This window comes from Oryzias latipes, chromosome 1 (assembly GCF_053564925.1).
Source record: "Oryzias latipes strain Hd-rR chromosome 1, Olatipes_Hd-rR_3.1".
Taxonomy (NCBI): Eukaryota; Metazoa; Chordata; class Actinopteri; order Beloniformes; family Adrianichthyidae; genus Oryzias; species Oryzias latipes.
Window position 1 is genome coordinate 12,323,761 of NC_136237.1, and position 15,991 is coordinate 12,339,751.

Below are 15,991 nucleotides of genomic sequence, written 5' to 3' on the forward strand. Positions count from 1 at the left end.
AACAAATTTACATGTGCATGTCAGACAATTTAGCATTATTCTGTTTTTTTTTTAAACCTTTTCTAAAGTTCTACTCCAGGAAGCTGCTGAGAGCCTCGGTATTAAGATACAAGTGTTCATAAAAGTTCACACGGAATGCGATAAGCATGTCGGGCATTCATTTCTAATGTTAAGTCAATGAACGGACGCAAGCAGAGGTCCTGCGGCTCAATTTGAGGATCGGGTATGGCACGTCAGAATTCCTATCAACCAATCAGGGACTTGCTTTGGCACGTGGCATGTTGAGGGAATCAGCGAGTGGAGTCCAAAACTAAAAGGGAGCATTCCATTTCTGAACTTCATAATACTTTTTTTTCCATCTAGACAATGATAAAAAAGATTCTCTAATTTCATTCTTGTTTTTCCTGTCCCCAGACTATTGCCATACAGCAATCATCAAACTGGGTAAAAGACGGAAGTACCTCTGAAAACAGCCGTCATTCAGATGCAGCTCTTGCATACTTCATGAATGACTTCATGAATCCAGGCATGGAGACGTAATTACCGATGTTTTTCAAAATAAATATACCTGATCTCCCAACATAATTTGTGCCTTCTATGCATTGTAAATGAGGAACACAGTCAAAGCTTCCATGCAGTGATGAGGCAAAGAACTCACAGCGGTAGCTCCTCCCACACGCGCCTGGAGCTTTTAGTTTATGAGAAACATTTCTTCTTGCACAAATTGAACTTCTTTCTTTCATCTTCTTCCGTTTTGTCCCTTACAGGGTCACAGGGCTGCCGGAGCCTATCCTGGCCAACTACGGGCGAAGGCAGGGGACACCCTGCACATGTTGCCAATCTGAATTGAACTAGCATTACCAATTTACTGCTGTGCTGAGAGGGCCGTGGCTGTAGACAAGATGACACCTGACATCATCGGCCAGAAGTGGAAATTATAAAACTTGCTTTAACCCAAAAGTGTTTAGAATTGTAGAAAAAACTTGAAAGTTTAAAACAGGGAAAACCATAACTGTTAGAGTCGCCAGTCAAAGTATAGCTTTTTAAGCTATGGGGGGGTTCCAGTTCCAGTTCCAGTCGAAGATTACTGGTTCTGAATGTTGATTTCTGCAGCCAGGTCTGCTTGGCTGGGCTGGATCCATGCGTCCATGTTTACAAGTTTTTACATATTTTGCATGTAGTTTGTGAGCAGCGGAGGAAGAGGGAGTAAAGGTAACAGTTCTAATCTGGACCACCCAATGAGCTTCCTGATCCTGAGACGGCACAGATGAAAAAGGGTCTGTGGAGAACCTGAAGGAACACAGAAAGGCTTTGTGTTACCATGACTGCACAGACCTAGGGGCCTCCACACATAGTCACAGAAGGCTCCTCCAAAACAGATCCGGTACCTTCATATGCAACAAGAAGCCAATGTGCCTTTCCTCCGGGAGACGCTATTTCCACTGGCCGCTGCCCCCTGCTGTCCTTGCAGTTGACATTTGCCCCATACTGCAATAACAGTGAGACCTGATCTGCACTGTCCTGTGAGGCAGCAGCGTGCAGAGGGCTGTCGCTTTCTCTGCCAGAGTTTACGTCTGCACCTGGAGAAGACAGAAACCTGCATCTGGTTTACATGCAAAACTAAAAAGACAGGTCATCTTTGTGCTGAAGAGCCAAGATTCCGTAGAAACACTGCAAAAAATTCTGATAAGACAAAAAGAAATTGCAGCAATTGTAGCTTTATCGTTACCATGGCGCCGCGTGTGTGGCAGCTTATCTGGGCAGCTCTACCTTTTTGTGTTCCTTACTTTGCGTTTTTTAATATTTTCTTCCACCTTATTTGTGTTTTTTGTATTTTTCAACAACTATTACAAAGTTCTGCGACAAAGGACAGGAACATCATTACTTTTGCTTTTTGTTTTTTTATTTTTTCTCAACTTTTTGAACCGGCCTCAGGGGATCCGTTAGGATGCAACTCCATTGTTTACACTTGAGATCAGCTGTTAGCTCTTGGACGAGTTGAGATTCTCCTCGCTGGAAAGCCAGATGTTCCAGCTGAAATACGGAGGAAACGACGAGGCTGCAGAGCTGGAGTTAAACGCCGGGAGAGAAGACGGAGGTACAAGCCATGTTTACCATCCGTTACTATGGGAAACGTCCGCGCGCTCTCTAACAAGCTGGACGAGTTAACAGCGCTCATGTGTCTGCAGCGGGTGTACCGTGAGAGCAGCCTGCTGTGTTTCACCGAGACGTGGCTCAACCAGGACATGACAAACTCCGTGGTCTCAGTTACTGGATTCACGCTGGTGCGGGCGGACCGGAGCGCGGCGCAGAGCGGAAAGAAGAAAGGCGGTGGTCTGGCGGTGTTCGTGAATGACAGATGGTGTAACCCGAACCACATCACTGTGAAAGAACAGCACTGCAGCAAGGACATTGAACTGGTGGCAGTCAGCGTTCGGCCGTACTACCTTCCACGGGAGTTCTCCCATGTGCTGGTGGTGACTGTTTACATCCCTCCGTCGGCTGACGCTGCTGTCGCTTGTGAGCGCGTGCACAGCACCGTGTCCCGGCTGCAGACACAACACCCGCAGGCCCTGATCCTGATTTCTGGGGACTTTAACCATGCATGCACCCCCCTCTCCGCCACCCTGTCCAACTTCACCCAGTATGTGAACTGTCATACGAGGGACAGAAAAACTCTGGACCTTTTCTATGCTAACGTCAAGAATGCATATGCTTCTGCCCCCCTCCCCCCTTTAGGACGCTCTGATCACAACCTGGTCCATCTCTCCTCTGCGTACACTCCAGTGGTGAAACAGCAGAAACCACAGATTAAAACGGTGAAGATCTGGACTGAGGAAGTAACAGAGCGACTAAGGGACTGTTTTAGCACCACAGACTGGGACGTTCTCTGCAGTCCACACGGGGAGGACATTGACAGTCTTACTGACTGCATCACGGAGTATGTCAATTTTTGTGTGGAAAACACAGTGCAAACAAAATCAGTGCAGTGTTTTTCCAACAACAAGCCCTGGGTCACTCCTGAGCTGAAGACCCTCCTAAATGTGAAGAAGAGGGCTTTTCTCTCTGGGGACAAGGAGGAGCTACGCAGAGTACAGAGGGACCTGAAATACAACATCAGGAAGTGCAAGGACTGCTACAGGAAGAAGCTGGAGCAGCGCCTGGAACAGAACAACATCCGTGATGTGTGGAGGGGTCTAAAACACATCTCAGGACATGCTGAGGCTGGAAATGGTCGCCAGGTCACAGCTGACCAAGCCTGGGCAAATGAACTGAACCTGTTCTTTAACAGATTTGATTCTGCCCAGCCCCCAGTCTCCACCCACTCGGCCCCCTCTTCACACCTTTCCAGCTCAGGCGTCTCCTCCCAGCTGCAGCTGTTACCATCTCGGCACCAAACAGTCCACTCTCCCCTTCTTCCAACAGAAGCAAAGGGACCCCCCCAACGACTCACAGCACCAGACCAGCCACCGCCCACTCATCCTCCAACCCCCCCTCTGCCTCACCCTGAATCAGGTTAGGATGGAGTTAAGGAGAACAAAGGCCAGGAAGGCAACAGGCCCTGACAGCATCACCTCCAGGCTCCTCAGGGAGTGTGCAGACCAGCTCTGTGTGGTGATGCTGTTCATATTTAATATGAGCCTCAGACTGGAGAAGGTACCAGTCCTCTGGAGGACTTCCTGCCTGGTTCCGGTTCCAAAGGTACCTCGTCCTACGGAACCGAACCACTTCAGACCTGTCGCCTTGACTTCCCACCTGATGAAGGATATGGAGAGGATCATCCTCAGCCATCTCCGCACTCAGGTGAGCTCAGCACTGGACCCGCTGCAGTTTGCATATCGACCAGGCATCGGGGTGGATGACGCCATCATCTACCTGCAGCATCGGGCCCTGTCTCACCTGGAGGCCCCTGGGAGCACTGTGAGAGTCATGTTTTTTGATTTCTCCAGTGCTTTCAACACAATTCAGCCATCACTGCTGAGGAGGAAGCTGGAGGTTGCAGGTGTGGACCAACATCTGGTTGCTTGGACCATCAACTACCTCACAGACAGGCCACAGTTTGTGAGGCTGCGTGACTGTGTGTCTGATGTGGTGGTCTGCAGCACGGGGGCACCTCAAGGGACTGTGCTCTCCCCATTCCTGTTTACCCTGTACACATCAGACTTCACCTACAACTCCCACCACTGTCATCTGCAGAAGTTCTCAGATGACAGTGCCATTGTGGGCTGTGTATCAGGGGGGGATGAGCAGGAGTACAGGGGGGTCATCACTGACTTTGTTAGCTGGTGTGAAGTTAACCACCTGCTGCTTAACACCAGCAAGACAAAGGAGCTGATACTGGACTTCAAGAGGTCCTCACCATCACAGTCACCGGTGAACATCCAGGGTTCAGACATTGAGGTCGTGGACACATTTAAATATCTGGGTGTTCACCTGAACAACAGACTGGACTGGTCCAACAACACGGATGCTCTGTACAGGAGGGGCCAGAGTCGCCTTCACCTGCTGAGGAGACTGAGGTCCTTTGGCGTGTGCAGACAGCTGCTGAGGACCTTTTACGACACTGTGGTGGCCTCAGTGGTCCTTTATGGAATTGTGTGCTGGGCGGGAGGGCAGTGCAGGCAGAGACTTGAAGAGGCTTAACAAACTGGTTAGGAGGGCCGGCTCTGTCCTGGGCTGCACACTTGAGTCCATCGAGGAGGTGGCGGACAGGAGGATGTTAGCTAAGCTGACATCCATCATGGATAACCCCTCCCACCCCCTACACCAAACTGTAGAGGCGCTGACCAGCTCCTTCAGCACAAGACTGTTGCACCCTCAGTGTAAGAAGGAGCGCTAGCGCAGGTCATTCCTCCCCACAGCCATCAGACTGTACAACACCGTGTCAAAGTGACACTCCACGATCCCAGGGTGTTTTTCTGTTTAGTCATTGATTAATTTACTTTTGTTGTAGTTGTTGTTTTTCAATTTTAAATTGTTTTTTGTTCCTGAACAGTTGTTTGGTTTTTTTCTTGGTGTGAACTTCATTAGTTATTTCTGTATTTTGAAAAAATTTGTAATGTTTTTTTACAGTTTACATGTTTTGCAGACCGCATGTTTTTTACACTTTTGCAGCTGTATTTATTTAATATTTATTTCTTTATTTAATAAGAATCTCATTTTTGATAATAATTTTTCATAATAATTTTAGTAATATTTTTAATTATCTAATATAAATGTAATTTGTGATGTCCTTTATTGATGTTATATTATATAGATTATTTCTGAATGTCGTGTTGCTGCCACAGATAAATGAAATTTCCCCATTGTGGGATTAATAAAGTCATCTATCTATTTATGGGCTCAGTTACAACTGCCTGAATGGAGCAAATAGGTGGTCCACACAAAATGTCAGGGTTGTAGACCGCTTTGTAAGCTCGTAGACACAAACTACATGGAAGGGTAAAGGGTGCAGTAGGTGAGACGCAGACTAATGGATTTTTCCTTCATCCGCACAACTCAGACTGTGTAAGGGGCCAATGAGTGCTGTTCACATGATAAGTGCATGTGTGCTCCCAGTAAAGGTTTTTCTAATTTTTGCCCCCAGTCAGCCCGTATCAAGCCTCTAGGGCAGTTGTAATGAATGCTTTAGCAACGAATAGAGTGCGGCGTAAGGGCACTGTACGACTGCATCACCCGTAGGTGCAACTTACATTAGCCTCACACATACTTAACACCCCCACACACACCCCCATCGTACATTCCACTTTCAACTGTGGTCAAATGGGCCTCTAGGGAACTGCAAGAAAAACCTGCATTCCCCTTAAAGACCTACTCTAATGAAAATGGTGTCTTGACATGTTCTTGTGGCTTTTTTTGTTTTTACAATAGAGGACATACAGTATATAAAAAAGTTAAGTTCAAAATTGCATTTTTGATTATTTCTTAAAAAAGCAGTGTCAGTGACCAACTGCAGTCCATGTATTTATAACAAATAAAATGCACTGGGCGGGCCAAAAGCTCCCTGCTCTGCTCCATTCTGATGCAGACAAATGGATCCATGAATGAATTTGTTTTCCTCATCTAAGATGTTATCTGGATCAAAACCGTACGGCTGGAGATTATTGCTCGCCATTTTTGTTGCACCGGTAACATTGATGGGGATGTTGGGGTTGTGAGGGGCTGTAGGCTAAAAGAGGATCCTGTAAACAAATAGGTGACATGAAGTGGGTGTTTGGGGATGGGGGTGCGGGGAATGCTCCACTGATGCAAGGCAAATTTCACAACCAAAATGTCTTGAATAAATCTTCAACCAAAAAAAGATTTACATATAAAAAATATATACGGTATATCAAAATCTTAAAAATGTGAAAAAAGACTACCTAAAAAACAGCCACTGCTTCAAAACCTTTTCAAGTGGCAAAGTGTACTGTGTTATCCAATTCTTGTACCAAGCCATAGCCAGGTGTGAGCCTCACCTCGGTGCAGCAGAACGCGGGAGCAGGCCAGTTGTTGGTGCAGACAGCTAACGTAGAGAGGAGAACCCAGGAGAGGAAGCTGACAGTCTGGATCAGCCCCATGAGAGAGAAGCGACTCCACACACTGGCTGTTCCCTGCTCACAAAAACAGAAAAATGTCTTTTATTCACTGATTCCTTTGGTTGGTTGGAAAACGTGCAGACGGGGGCCCTTGGAGACCCCTCCAAAATCTTGGGATTTGGAGACCCCTGCCCAAGATACTTTAACTTCTCCACCTGGAGCAGGCGCTCCCCACCCATCAGAGAAGACAAACTAGTACAAAAGAAAATGAAAATTGCATGATGTTATTATTGTCAAATTTGATTTTTGATGTTGTTGGACTGCACGGTGGCATAGTGGTTAGCACTCTTGCCTCACAGCAAAAAGGCCCTGGTTTGAGTCCCAGCTTGGACCCTTCTGTGTGGAGTTTACATGTTCTCCCTGCATATATGTGTGGGCTTTTACCAGGCTTCAGCAGGTTCTGAAGATGGATGGATGTTGTTTCAAACTCATTTAAATATTCTTTAAAAAAATAAAAATGACCTAAATCACCTTAAGTTTATGGTTCTGTTTGTCAGTTGCCAGTAAAATGTACCTACATCAAAGCCATAAATCTTATTCAACAAATACGCATGCGGCCATGTCACTTACCTCTCTTGCAGGCCTCATGCAAAGCAGAAGGAAAGTGTGCGTGCTGTATCTCAATCTGTGCACCATTCTTCAATAGAAGCTCTATACAGCCAATGCTTCCTGAAGTGCAACAGTTGAACAGTGGTGTGATGCCGTCGATGGTTGCAGCATTCACCTGCAGAAACAGGAGCAAAACACTGTTGCCATAAATGTTCATAGACACACTGGTAATGTTAGGTAGCAATGGTTGCAACAAAGGATACTCACATTGGCTCCCTCGTTTATTAATGTCCGAACACATGCTGTGTGCCCTGAAAGGCAGGCTTCATGAAGAGGTGTCACATGATCAATTGTCAGAATGTTAGCATGATATCCCTGTGACAAAAAAAAACAACACTCAGTTAATGCTTGCTAAATTATGGGATGCCGTTTGTAAACTGACTGAGTCAAATATTACCAGCAATATTTTGGGTATTTTAGCCTTTTTTGGGAGGAAAAAAAACTGTTTTCTCAAATGCACATTTTGACCTTTAATTCTATGGAAGCGATTAATTTTGAGCCAAAAAATGCAGGTTCATTTTGAAAAAGAAAAAGCATTTCTGGTTTTGACTTTGCTTTTTATTTATGCTACAGAATCGCTTCCATATAATTCTTGTATCTATAAATGTTACATTTCCTAACTACATATTTAGATAGGGAGCTAAATATTTATTTTAAAGTCAAATATTTTTGTTATACAATTATATATTTAGTTTAAAAACTATATTTCTTGTTTGTAAACTAAATATTTATGAATAACTGTAAAAACATGAATATACCATGTATGTAATCTATTCAAACTATGCAATATGTTTTTAGAACAGGACCCCAAGACAAATTATACATTAGGAAAGACTAATCCTTGCATAATTATACAAACCATAATATTGTCTAATACTTACGTACTAATACTAGTGAAAAGATTAACATGCATTAGCCAGAAACCGATTTTAGATGATAAAAATTGATGCAGTTTACAGCATCATTTATGAAAACCACCATAAATCTCAGAGATGCGATGTGTAAAATGCTTGTAAAGCACCACAGTTGTTGTTTTTGTTCACCTTTCAGCACATCCCATCAGGACATTAAATACTGTTAACTGGTATTGGTCAAGGTGTATTTAAAAATATTGCCAAATCTACAAGGAATTGAATGTAAAGTTCTTTATCATACATTTGATTTGTGATGTTTCTTTTAAACTCCAAAATGTGCACATCACATTTTAAAAGAATCGTTTTTTAAATAAGATACTCAACATTGCAGAGATGTGAAAAAGCCCCACCACAGTTGGCTTTTGTGGTCTCACTGTTCATGCCTTCATCTCAAGCACCAACAGATCTGTGTCTTTAATGAAAAACCTGATGTCTAACATGTTGAGTTCAGACTCTTGCCAACCTCTGTGTCGCACTCGTGCCAATCCACAAGGATCATTTGATAGGTTTGGTTAAAACAGGAACCCTATTTTAAATGTTAATTTCGTTCTTCTTTACCTTTTCTTGTTAAAAAGAAAAAAAAACAGAAGAGACCCATTTCTATTTACTGTACATGGATAATCCACCTAATGAGAGAACCCATAATAATACCAACAACAATTTCCCATTCCAAATTTTGCTTAATGGATGAGATGTATTTATCAGTCGGATAACCAGTGGAAGGTTAGAAAAAAACCCAATTTACTGTTTGTGTTTAATTCCCCGTACTTTAGAATCAGAAAAACAGAGAAAACATACCTGAGCAAGAAGGGTGCGTAGAGCCAGTAGTCGACCCTGGGAGGCGGCCTCATGGAGCGGGGAGCGGTCAGCCCAGGAACCTACAGAAACAAGACGGGTTGGTATGAAAAGAAAAAACCCAGTGCACCGGACACTGTGTTTGCTGAACTGCAGTGGAAGGATCCATCCATTTTCTTTAAACAACTGAATCCCTTTCGGGATCACAGGGTTGCCAGTGCCTGTAACGGCTGCTGCAGTGATTTTGGATTGAAGAAAGCAGAGTTTACCAACACCAGCGCTGGACACTTCAGCCCAAATCCTGACTGACTGTGGAGATTCCCAATGAAGCTTAAGCAGCCTGGGTTCTGCTCCTCAGCAGTCTTCCTCCAAACCCTTGGATCTTGATTCCCAAATGAAAGACACACTTTACACCTTCATCAGAAAATAGGACCTTGGACCACTGGCCAACAGTCCAGGGCTCCTTCTTCTTGCCCCAGTTGATTTGCTTCTGCCGTTGGCCAAGGCTCAGAAGTGACTTGACCAGAGGAACCCAAAGTCTGCAGGTTCTTGAATCTTGCCCGTTTTATAATCTGCTTAAGCCCATGGTCGTCTCTTTTGCTGCTGCATTTTCTCTGATCTGCTTGGACACAGCCAGTTTCCTTTTAGCAGCTTTAACCAGACGATGACGATGGTCTTCTGGCTAGTTGTTAAGTCTGAATTCTTTTTTTGAACCTAACTGAACCAATTTAATGCCATCTGGTGAACCTGTGCGGGTGCTTTGAGTTTAGTAGATTATTAGTTTGTGAAACTCAGCTTAAAAAAGAATTTGGGCAGACTTTTCCACACTATTCAAATTTTTTGAAATTCTGTTTTTGAGAGTTTTATGGGCTGGAACCCCAATGAAAAAAATACTTGTACTCAATTAAACAGTGGCCCTTGAATCTACATTCCATAAATTTATTATTTAAATGGAACTATGGAGATGAAAACACCTGTACAGGATATTGTAATTTTTTGGAAAGCATCTGTATTTACATCGTGTTACCTCTAAATAAGTAGACACTGTAACTCACAGCAGTTCTATGTTTCACTGTTAATACCCTCGTTTAAACTGAAAGCTGATTACAAATGGTTCATCTAATCCTCATATGAAGTTTGATACTTTCGTAATAAACTGCAGATTTTTCGCCAAAGTAAAGTCCAGACATGACATTTTCTAAAATGTTTTTTTTTGTATAAACTTGGCTACGGCTGTCCATTGTGTCCAACATTTTTGTTTACATATTCTTTACGGTTTGCTAACTAATGACCAGCCACTAGCTTTGGAGTCCACATTGGTCACTCTACTAAAAATGTTCTGGAAACACCTGAAGAACTAAAAAAGAAGGCAGACAGACAGACAGACAGTCTTTGCACTCAAACATCTTCAACATACCGATGTCTCCGTCTCCCCATGGCACATCCAACCAATCAAACACATAGGACATTTGAATGTAGTATGGGTGCTAAGCATGTTATGCTGGTACAAGGTGAAAACAGACAACCGCAGCAGCTAAAATTAGCAACCACAAGCAGCCTTAACCACTGACTGCAGCTGACTCACTGGCTCAAACTCCACAGCTGCTGTCAGGCATCGAGAAGAGAAAACTTCAAATCACCTTAATCTCTTTGACACTTAACAAGTTGGTATGTCATATCTAAGTGAAGGCCTTGTTTGTTAAACACAAAGACAGCAGTGGGCAGCATTGTGTAAGCTAACGTCTGCTACGCTTCCACAGTTTTTCACATTTCACTGGTTTCATTCAAGCAGCCTGAGCTGAATGTCTGACATGACTTTATTTTATAGAGTTTCTTAGAGGAAATAGTCATTTTGCATTCATATAAAGGCTATTTTTTTTCTTAGCAAAAAAAAAAAACCCTAACAACTTTCAATGATGTCTAAAAATTAAAAGTCACACACAAAGAGAGCAAATTTAAATAAGCATCTGGATACCAGATTAAAATAAGCACAAGTGGACAGATTGTGTGAAAGGGCATACGGTATCTATTTTATATTCTGAGATTCGAGTTACTTCACTTCTATTGAGCAAAAAAAAAAAAAAAAAAGACAAGCAACAACAACCGTTTATTTAGTTAAATTGCTGTTCTTTAATTGTGGCTGAAAATAATCCATGATGGGTTGCTGCAATGTTACCATTTTTCTTTCTAAGAGAAAAAAATTATTAAATGGAAAATTCCAGAAGTGGGCAGAGTCTTGAAATTTAAGGCATTCTATCACTGAGGGGGATAGGGGTCACACTGATGTGACAAAGACTTTGGGTGGGGTCACATGTTATGACATCTATGAGCTGAAATCAGCAAATAGGAGAAGACTCTTTCAAGACGCAGCATCCGGCTCAACTCTGGTCCATGAATGTGTTGTATTCCAGCCCAGCCCTTGTGCTATCTTAGATGACCCCACCCTTACACTGACATGTTCTCCCTACCATGACAAAGGTGGATAAAGGTGGAAAGATTTCATGTAATCCATGGACACCAGTGAGGTTCACAAATCATTGAAGAAAAAAGGTTCAGAGCACTGTCTAATGGGTCTAGATGACCCAACTCCCAATGTTAAAGTGCCTAGGATAGCACAAGGGTTAAACAAACCTCGGAGAGTTTGCAGCCACGCTCCTCCGTTTCATTGCAGTTCAAACAACCGTTGGAGATTTTTAAACAGCATTTCTTCAGGAGAAACAACTTCCAGGAGCCCCAGCCACGTGCCATCCTCGTCAACCCTCAGCAGGGTCATCATGGAGCCCAGTTTCTGCCCAGACAAGGAGAATCTCCGTTCCATGCAGACTATTTCATTGTCCAACTAAGTCAAGATGGGAAGAAACAAAACAAAAACTTGCCAAACAGAAACAAATGAAAGAAAAATTCATTAATGATGGAAAAGAAACAAAACGGGAATTGGTGAGGCTTCAAAAGTACGCTGATCCAGACGTTTTGAGCGCCGCCAAAGCCTCTAACCAAGTCAGAAGTGACTTCAAACGTAGAAAGAAGAAGGACCTCCAGAGAAATTAAAAGTCACCTTTGTTAAAAACAAGGAAAGGTCTTCAAAAGATCTGGAGGCAGAGCGTGAAAAGAACAACATCCTTCAAAAGGAATTGGGATGTCTCAGATGGCAGCTGGATTCCAGAGCTCAAGAATCCAAAACAGAAAGTCTTCTGAAGCAAGAGGTGGGACATTTGAAGGCAGCTCACAAAGACCTCACCTTCAAATTTGATGCCCAGATTATATCCGTCCAAAAGGAAGTGGGAGTCCCGCGCCGAGAGCCGGAAAAAAAAAGATCTGTTTGTTCACAAGAACTTCTGATCAAGCAGCAGATCATCAACAGCCTCAAAGCAGAGCAGGATATTTCACTTCACACAGCAGATCGCCACCGTGACCGTCATGACCTGCAGAGAGAGCTGTGCTTCCAGGTAGAGCTGCACTGTCTAGCAGGATCCATCAACCATCCAACCAAACTCAGTCCAGCAGCAGCCTCTAGTCCCTGTGGTCACCGTCATCCAGACCACAGAGGACACCCGGGACGCCCAAACGGTCTGGGAGACTGCACAGCATATGGAAGCTGAGGGTTTTCAAGTCACCATAGTGGACTAAAAAATCTAAAAAGAAACAAGACTTCAGCAGGCAAGGCCCCTTTTAAAGAATGACTGTAAATTAAAGCAAGAGTTCAAAAGAAAATCTTTCAATTCAGGAGAAAATCAGTCTTAGACATTGTCATCAACTGTTTAAATGTTAGTTTTAGCACATTTTATGTATTTGAGCGTTTTGTGTAGTTAGAATAGTTAGTCTTAAGTTTTTTCAACTTTTTTCTAGTTAGTTATTTTAGAAGTTTTAGGTTTTTTATACAAATGTGTTTGTATATTAGAAGGTTTTTAAATGTATTTAAATAAATTGTGTAGTAATTATTACGAGAAAAATATAGATTATAATATAAATAACAAATGTATTGTTCATTACGATTAAATATAATTATATAAAGTGTATAATCTATAACAAATGTATTAATGATCATGAATGTTAATGCAAAAATGTAAACTGTATTTGTGATAGAAAATGTTTTAATAATACTGTTTATTATATTCAATAATATAATAACATAAATAGCATTAATAATATAATAATATAATAATGAATAAGGTTTGCTGTGTCTGTCAGCGTAGTGCCCAGATCATGGAGACAATACCAGGAGACAGGCCATTACATCATGAGGTGTGGAGGAGGTCGTAAGGAGCAATAACCCTGCATCAGGACCACTACCTCCTCCTTGGTGCAAGCAGAAACAGAAGAGGTACTGCCAGATGCCTGCAGAATGACCTCCAGCAGGCCACAAATGCACATGTCTGCTCAAACTGTTAGAAACAGACTCCACAAGGGTCTTAAAAGGACCCAACGTCCACAGGTGGGAGTATGCTTACAGCCCAACACCGTGAAAGATGTTTGACGTTTGCTAGAAAACACCAAGATGCAAGCAAATTTGTCACTGGCCCATCCGTTCCCCCGACTTGAATCCAATTCAGCCCATCTGGGACATCATGTCTCGGTCCATCCACCAACGCCAGGTTGCACCACAGACTGTCCAGGAGTTGGCAGATTCTTTGGCCCAGGTGTGGGAGGAGATCCCCCGGGAGACCAACCGCTAACTTATCAGAAGCATATCCATGCGTTGCTGGGAAGTCACACAGGTACGTGAAGAGCCCACACTTCTGAGCCTCATTTTGACTTGTTTCAAAGACTTTACATCAAAGTTGGATCAACCTGTAGTGTGTTTTTCCACTTTGGTTTTGAGTAGGATTCACATCCAGACCTCCATGGGCTGCTGCCCACCCCTGGCTAGTAAAGCTTTGATACCAGGGTTTTGTTCAACTTTGATTAAAACAACACACGACCTATTATTTAAACATTTCACATCAGATAGACTCACAAAAACTGTGACCAGTCCACATGAACTCCACTGCACCTTTGGCCACCCCGCCATACATGTTGTGGACACGCCACTGCACACGGTCTAAAGAGGACGTTTCATCCCAAAGATAGAAGCATCACAACAACAAGCCGCCTCACTGGTTCAGGTACGCGGTGTACTCACCCTGGCTGGTTAAAATCCCCCAGCAGCACCTCTTCCTCTCCGGGCCTTGCTTGAGGAGCCCTGCCGGTTCTAGCGCTCTTTTGCGGGACATGTCCACGGGCCGGCGGGCTGGACCTCCGCATGTTCTCACGTCTTTGAGTCACGGCGCTGCAGTCCTGACAGCTGACTGCAGCGAAGAGGAGGAGTCACTGCTGAACGCGCTCTGATTGGTTCAGATCAGTTGTTGTTGTGGTTTCTAACGTGACAGCTCACGTGGCAGGACGACATGTGGTATTTTTATATCGTGCTACGGCTGACTTTCTCCTGAAAAGACCCTGACGAGAAGTTCTCTGGTGTCTTGTGATGATCTTTTTATTGTGTTCCTGTTTCTCTTTTTTATGTTATTGTTACTCTCTTCCTCCATTTTCTGATGCTTAACTCCTACAATTTTTCTTTCCAACTATTTTAACCATTAAACTATTCAAATGTTTAGCTCTTTCAGCTTTTTACAGCTACTACTTTTGGTCCCCTAAATCCTTGAACTTGTCAAGATATTCCAGGATTTCCAGGATTTTTGCCTCCATTGAAATACATGGGGAGTCCTCGAAAACCTTTGCTTCTTTCTGTGGTGCAGAAGATCGCTGGTTCGATACCCAGCGCTCGTATTTTTCACAAAAATATATTTTTGTTATTGTGCTGTTTTCACTTTATTTATGGTCAACTTTGATCATTTACCAGTATTAATTTTTAGTTGCCAATTACCCATTCAGTTTCCTTTTCATTCAGCGAAACAGCAATCAGCCCTTCATTTTCTTCTGGAAATGAAGCTCCTTCTAGTTCACTTATGTCAGTATTGAATTCAAATAGTTAACATCATGGACAGTCTTCTCAGATTGCATAAATATATACTAGTATATAGTTCGATACCTCCTCCTTTCTTTTGTCATGGCCTAAATCTCCTTCTCTTCCTCAATTAAAAATATAATCAAGCAGATAATGAAACCATTTCAAATACTCTGGGAGAAGTTTTACCTGGAGATTCACACATGCAGCCACATGTGCCTCTTTGACTCCTCCATTGTGGCTCTCTGTTTAACGAAGAAATAACTTTTTTTTTTTTTTAATAGTAACTGTAAATTAGAATTAGCAGCTGGGTAGCTCAGTTGGTTAAGTGTAGAACTGACTTGTGGGAAAACCAGGGTTTGTTCCCAGGTGGCGCAATGAGCTTCATGCAGTGTGGGTCCTTGGGCAAGATCCTTTGTGCTACTGCCTAACTATGTAGACACAAGGGGGGGCTAGTATGAGTCCCCCTGTGCCAGGCCCCAGCCCAGATCAAATTCAAGCAGGTGTCAGAAAGGGCATCCGGCGTAAAAATCCCTAACAAACCACCTGTGCAAATCAGAGAAAGCTGATTCGCTGTGGCGACCCCTGAAGAGATATGCCAAAAGTTAAACAACATAATAGCAGCAATAACGTAAAGGTAGAGCAGTGAACCTCTGGTCGAAAGTTTGCAGGTTCTGTTCGTCCCTTGTGTCAAAGCACCTTTGAGCAAGACACTGAACCCCATGTTGCTCCTGGTGGTTATAGGTTGGCACCAGTGTTTAGCAGCAGAGCCGTCCGTGTGTGAATGTGTATGTGAACGGGTGAATGGGACTGGGACCCTAAAGCGCTTTTAGCCTTCAAGGAAGTCAAAGTCAACTTTATTGTCAATTTTTCACATGTGCTCGACAAACAATGAATTGAAATTTTGTTTCTTTCTCTCTCATGCGTAGACAAAAAAAAGACAAGTTACAACATTAACCACAAAAGTGCAAATGCGGAATGAGGAAGGTAGTAAAGTGCAATTTAAGAATACGCCTTTTTTTTTACCATTTACAAATCAGTGTCATCCTTTTCTAGAGGGTGAAGTAAGACTTTGTGGCTCATATCGGGTTGTGATCAGGGAGAAATCAACCTAAATGGTTGCAGACCACTGCACTAGACTATTGTATATTCTC

At 43.1% G+C, this 15,991-nt stretch overlaps 1 protein-coding gene across 2 annotated transcripts; it reads right to left on the minus strand.

The window, feature by feature from the left end:
- Positions 1-654: 654 nt before the first annotated feature.
- Positions 655-14,199, minus strand: asb5b (ankyrin repeat and SOCS box containing 5b). 2 transcript variants are annotated; one of them, XM_004066129.5, is made up of 7 exons: positions 14,016-14,199; positions 8,900-8,979; positions 7,395-7,502; positions 7,149-7,302; positions 6,459-6,593; positions 1,389-1,580; positions 655-1,290 (listed from the first exon to the last, which is right to left on the minus strand). In XM_004066129.5, the coding sequence occupies exons 1-7, from the start codon at positions 14,104-14,106 to the stop codon at positions 1,163-1,165; spliced, it is 888 nt and encodes a 295-aa protein (XP_004066177.2). In that variant the 5' UTR covers positions 14,107-14,199; the 3' UTR covers positions 655-1,162. The 2 variants fall into 2 exon arrangements, with proteins under 2 accessions (XP_004066177.2, XP_078795205.1); XM_078939079.1 differs by lacking the exon at positions 14,016-14,199 and adding an exon at positions 10,314-10,420.
- Positions 14,200-15,991: the final 1,792 nt, after the last annotated feature.

Excerpts from the sequence above, each read along its gene's own strand:
- asb5b (XM_004066129.5), bottom strand. The coding sequence starts at position 14,106 with ATGTCCCGCAAAAGAGCGCTAGAACCGGCAGGGCTCCTCAAGCAAGGC. Across the intron at positions 7,503-8,899 it reads TACGCACCCTTCTTGCTCAG|GGATATCATGCTAACATTCT; the intron begins GTATGTTTTCTC and ends TTTTTGTCACAG. Across the intron at positions 6,594-7,148 it reads GCATGAGGCCTGCAAGAGAG|GGAACAGCCAGTGTGTGGAG; the intron begins GTAAGTGACATG and ends TTTTGTGAGCAG.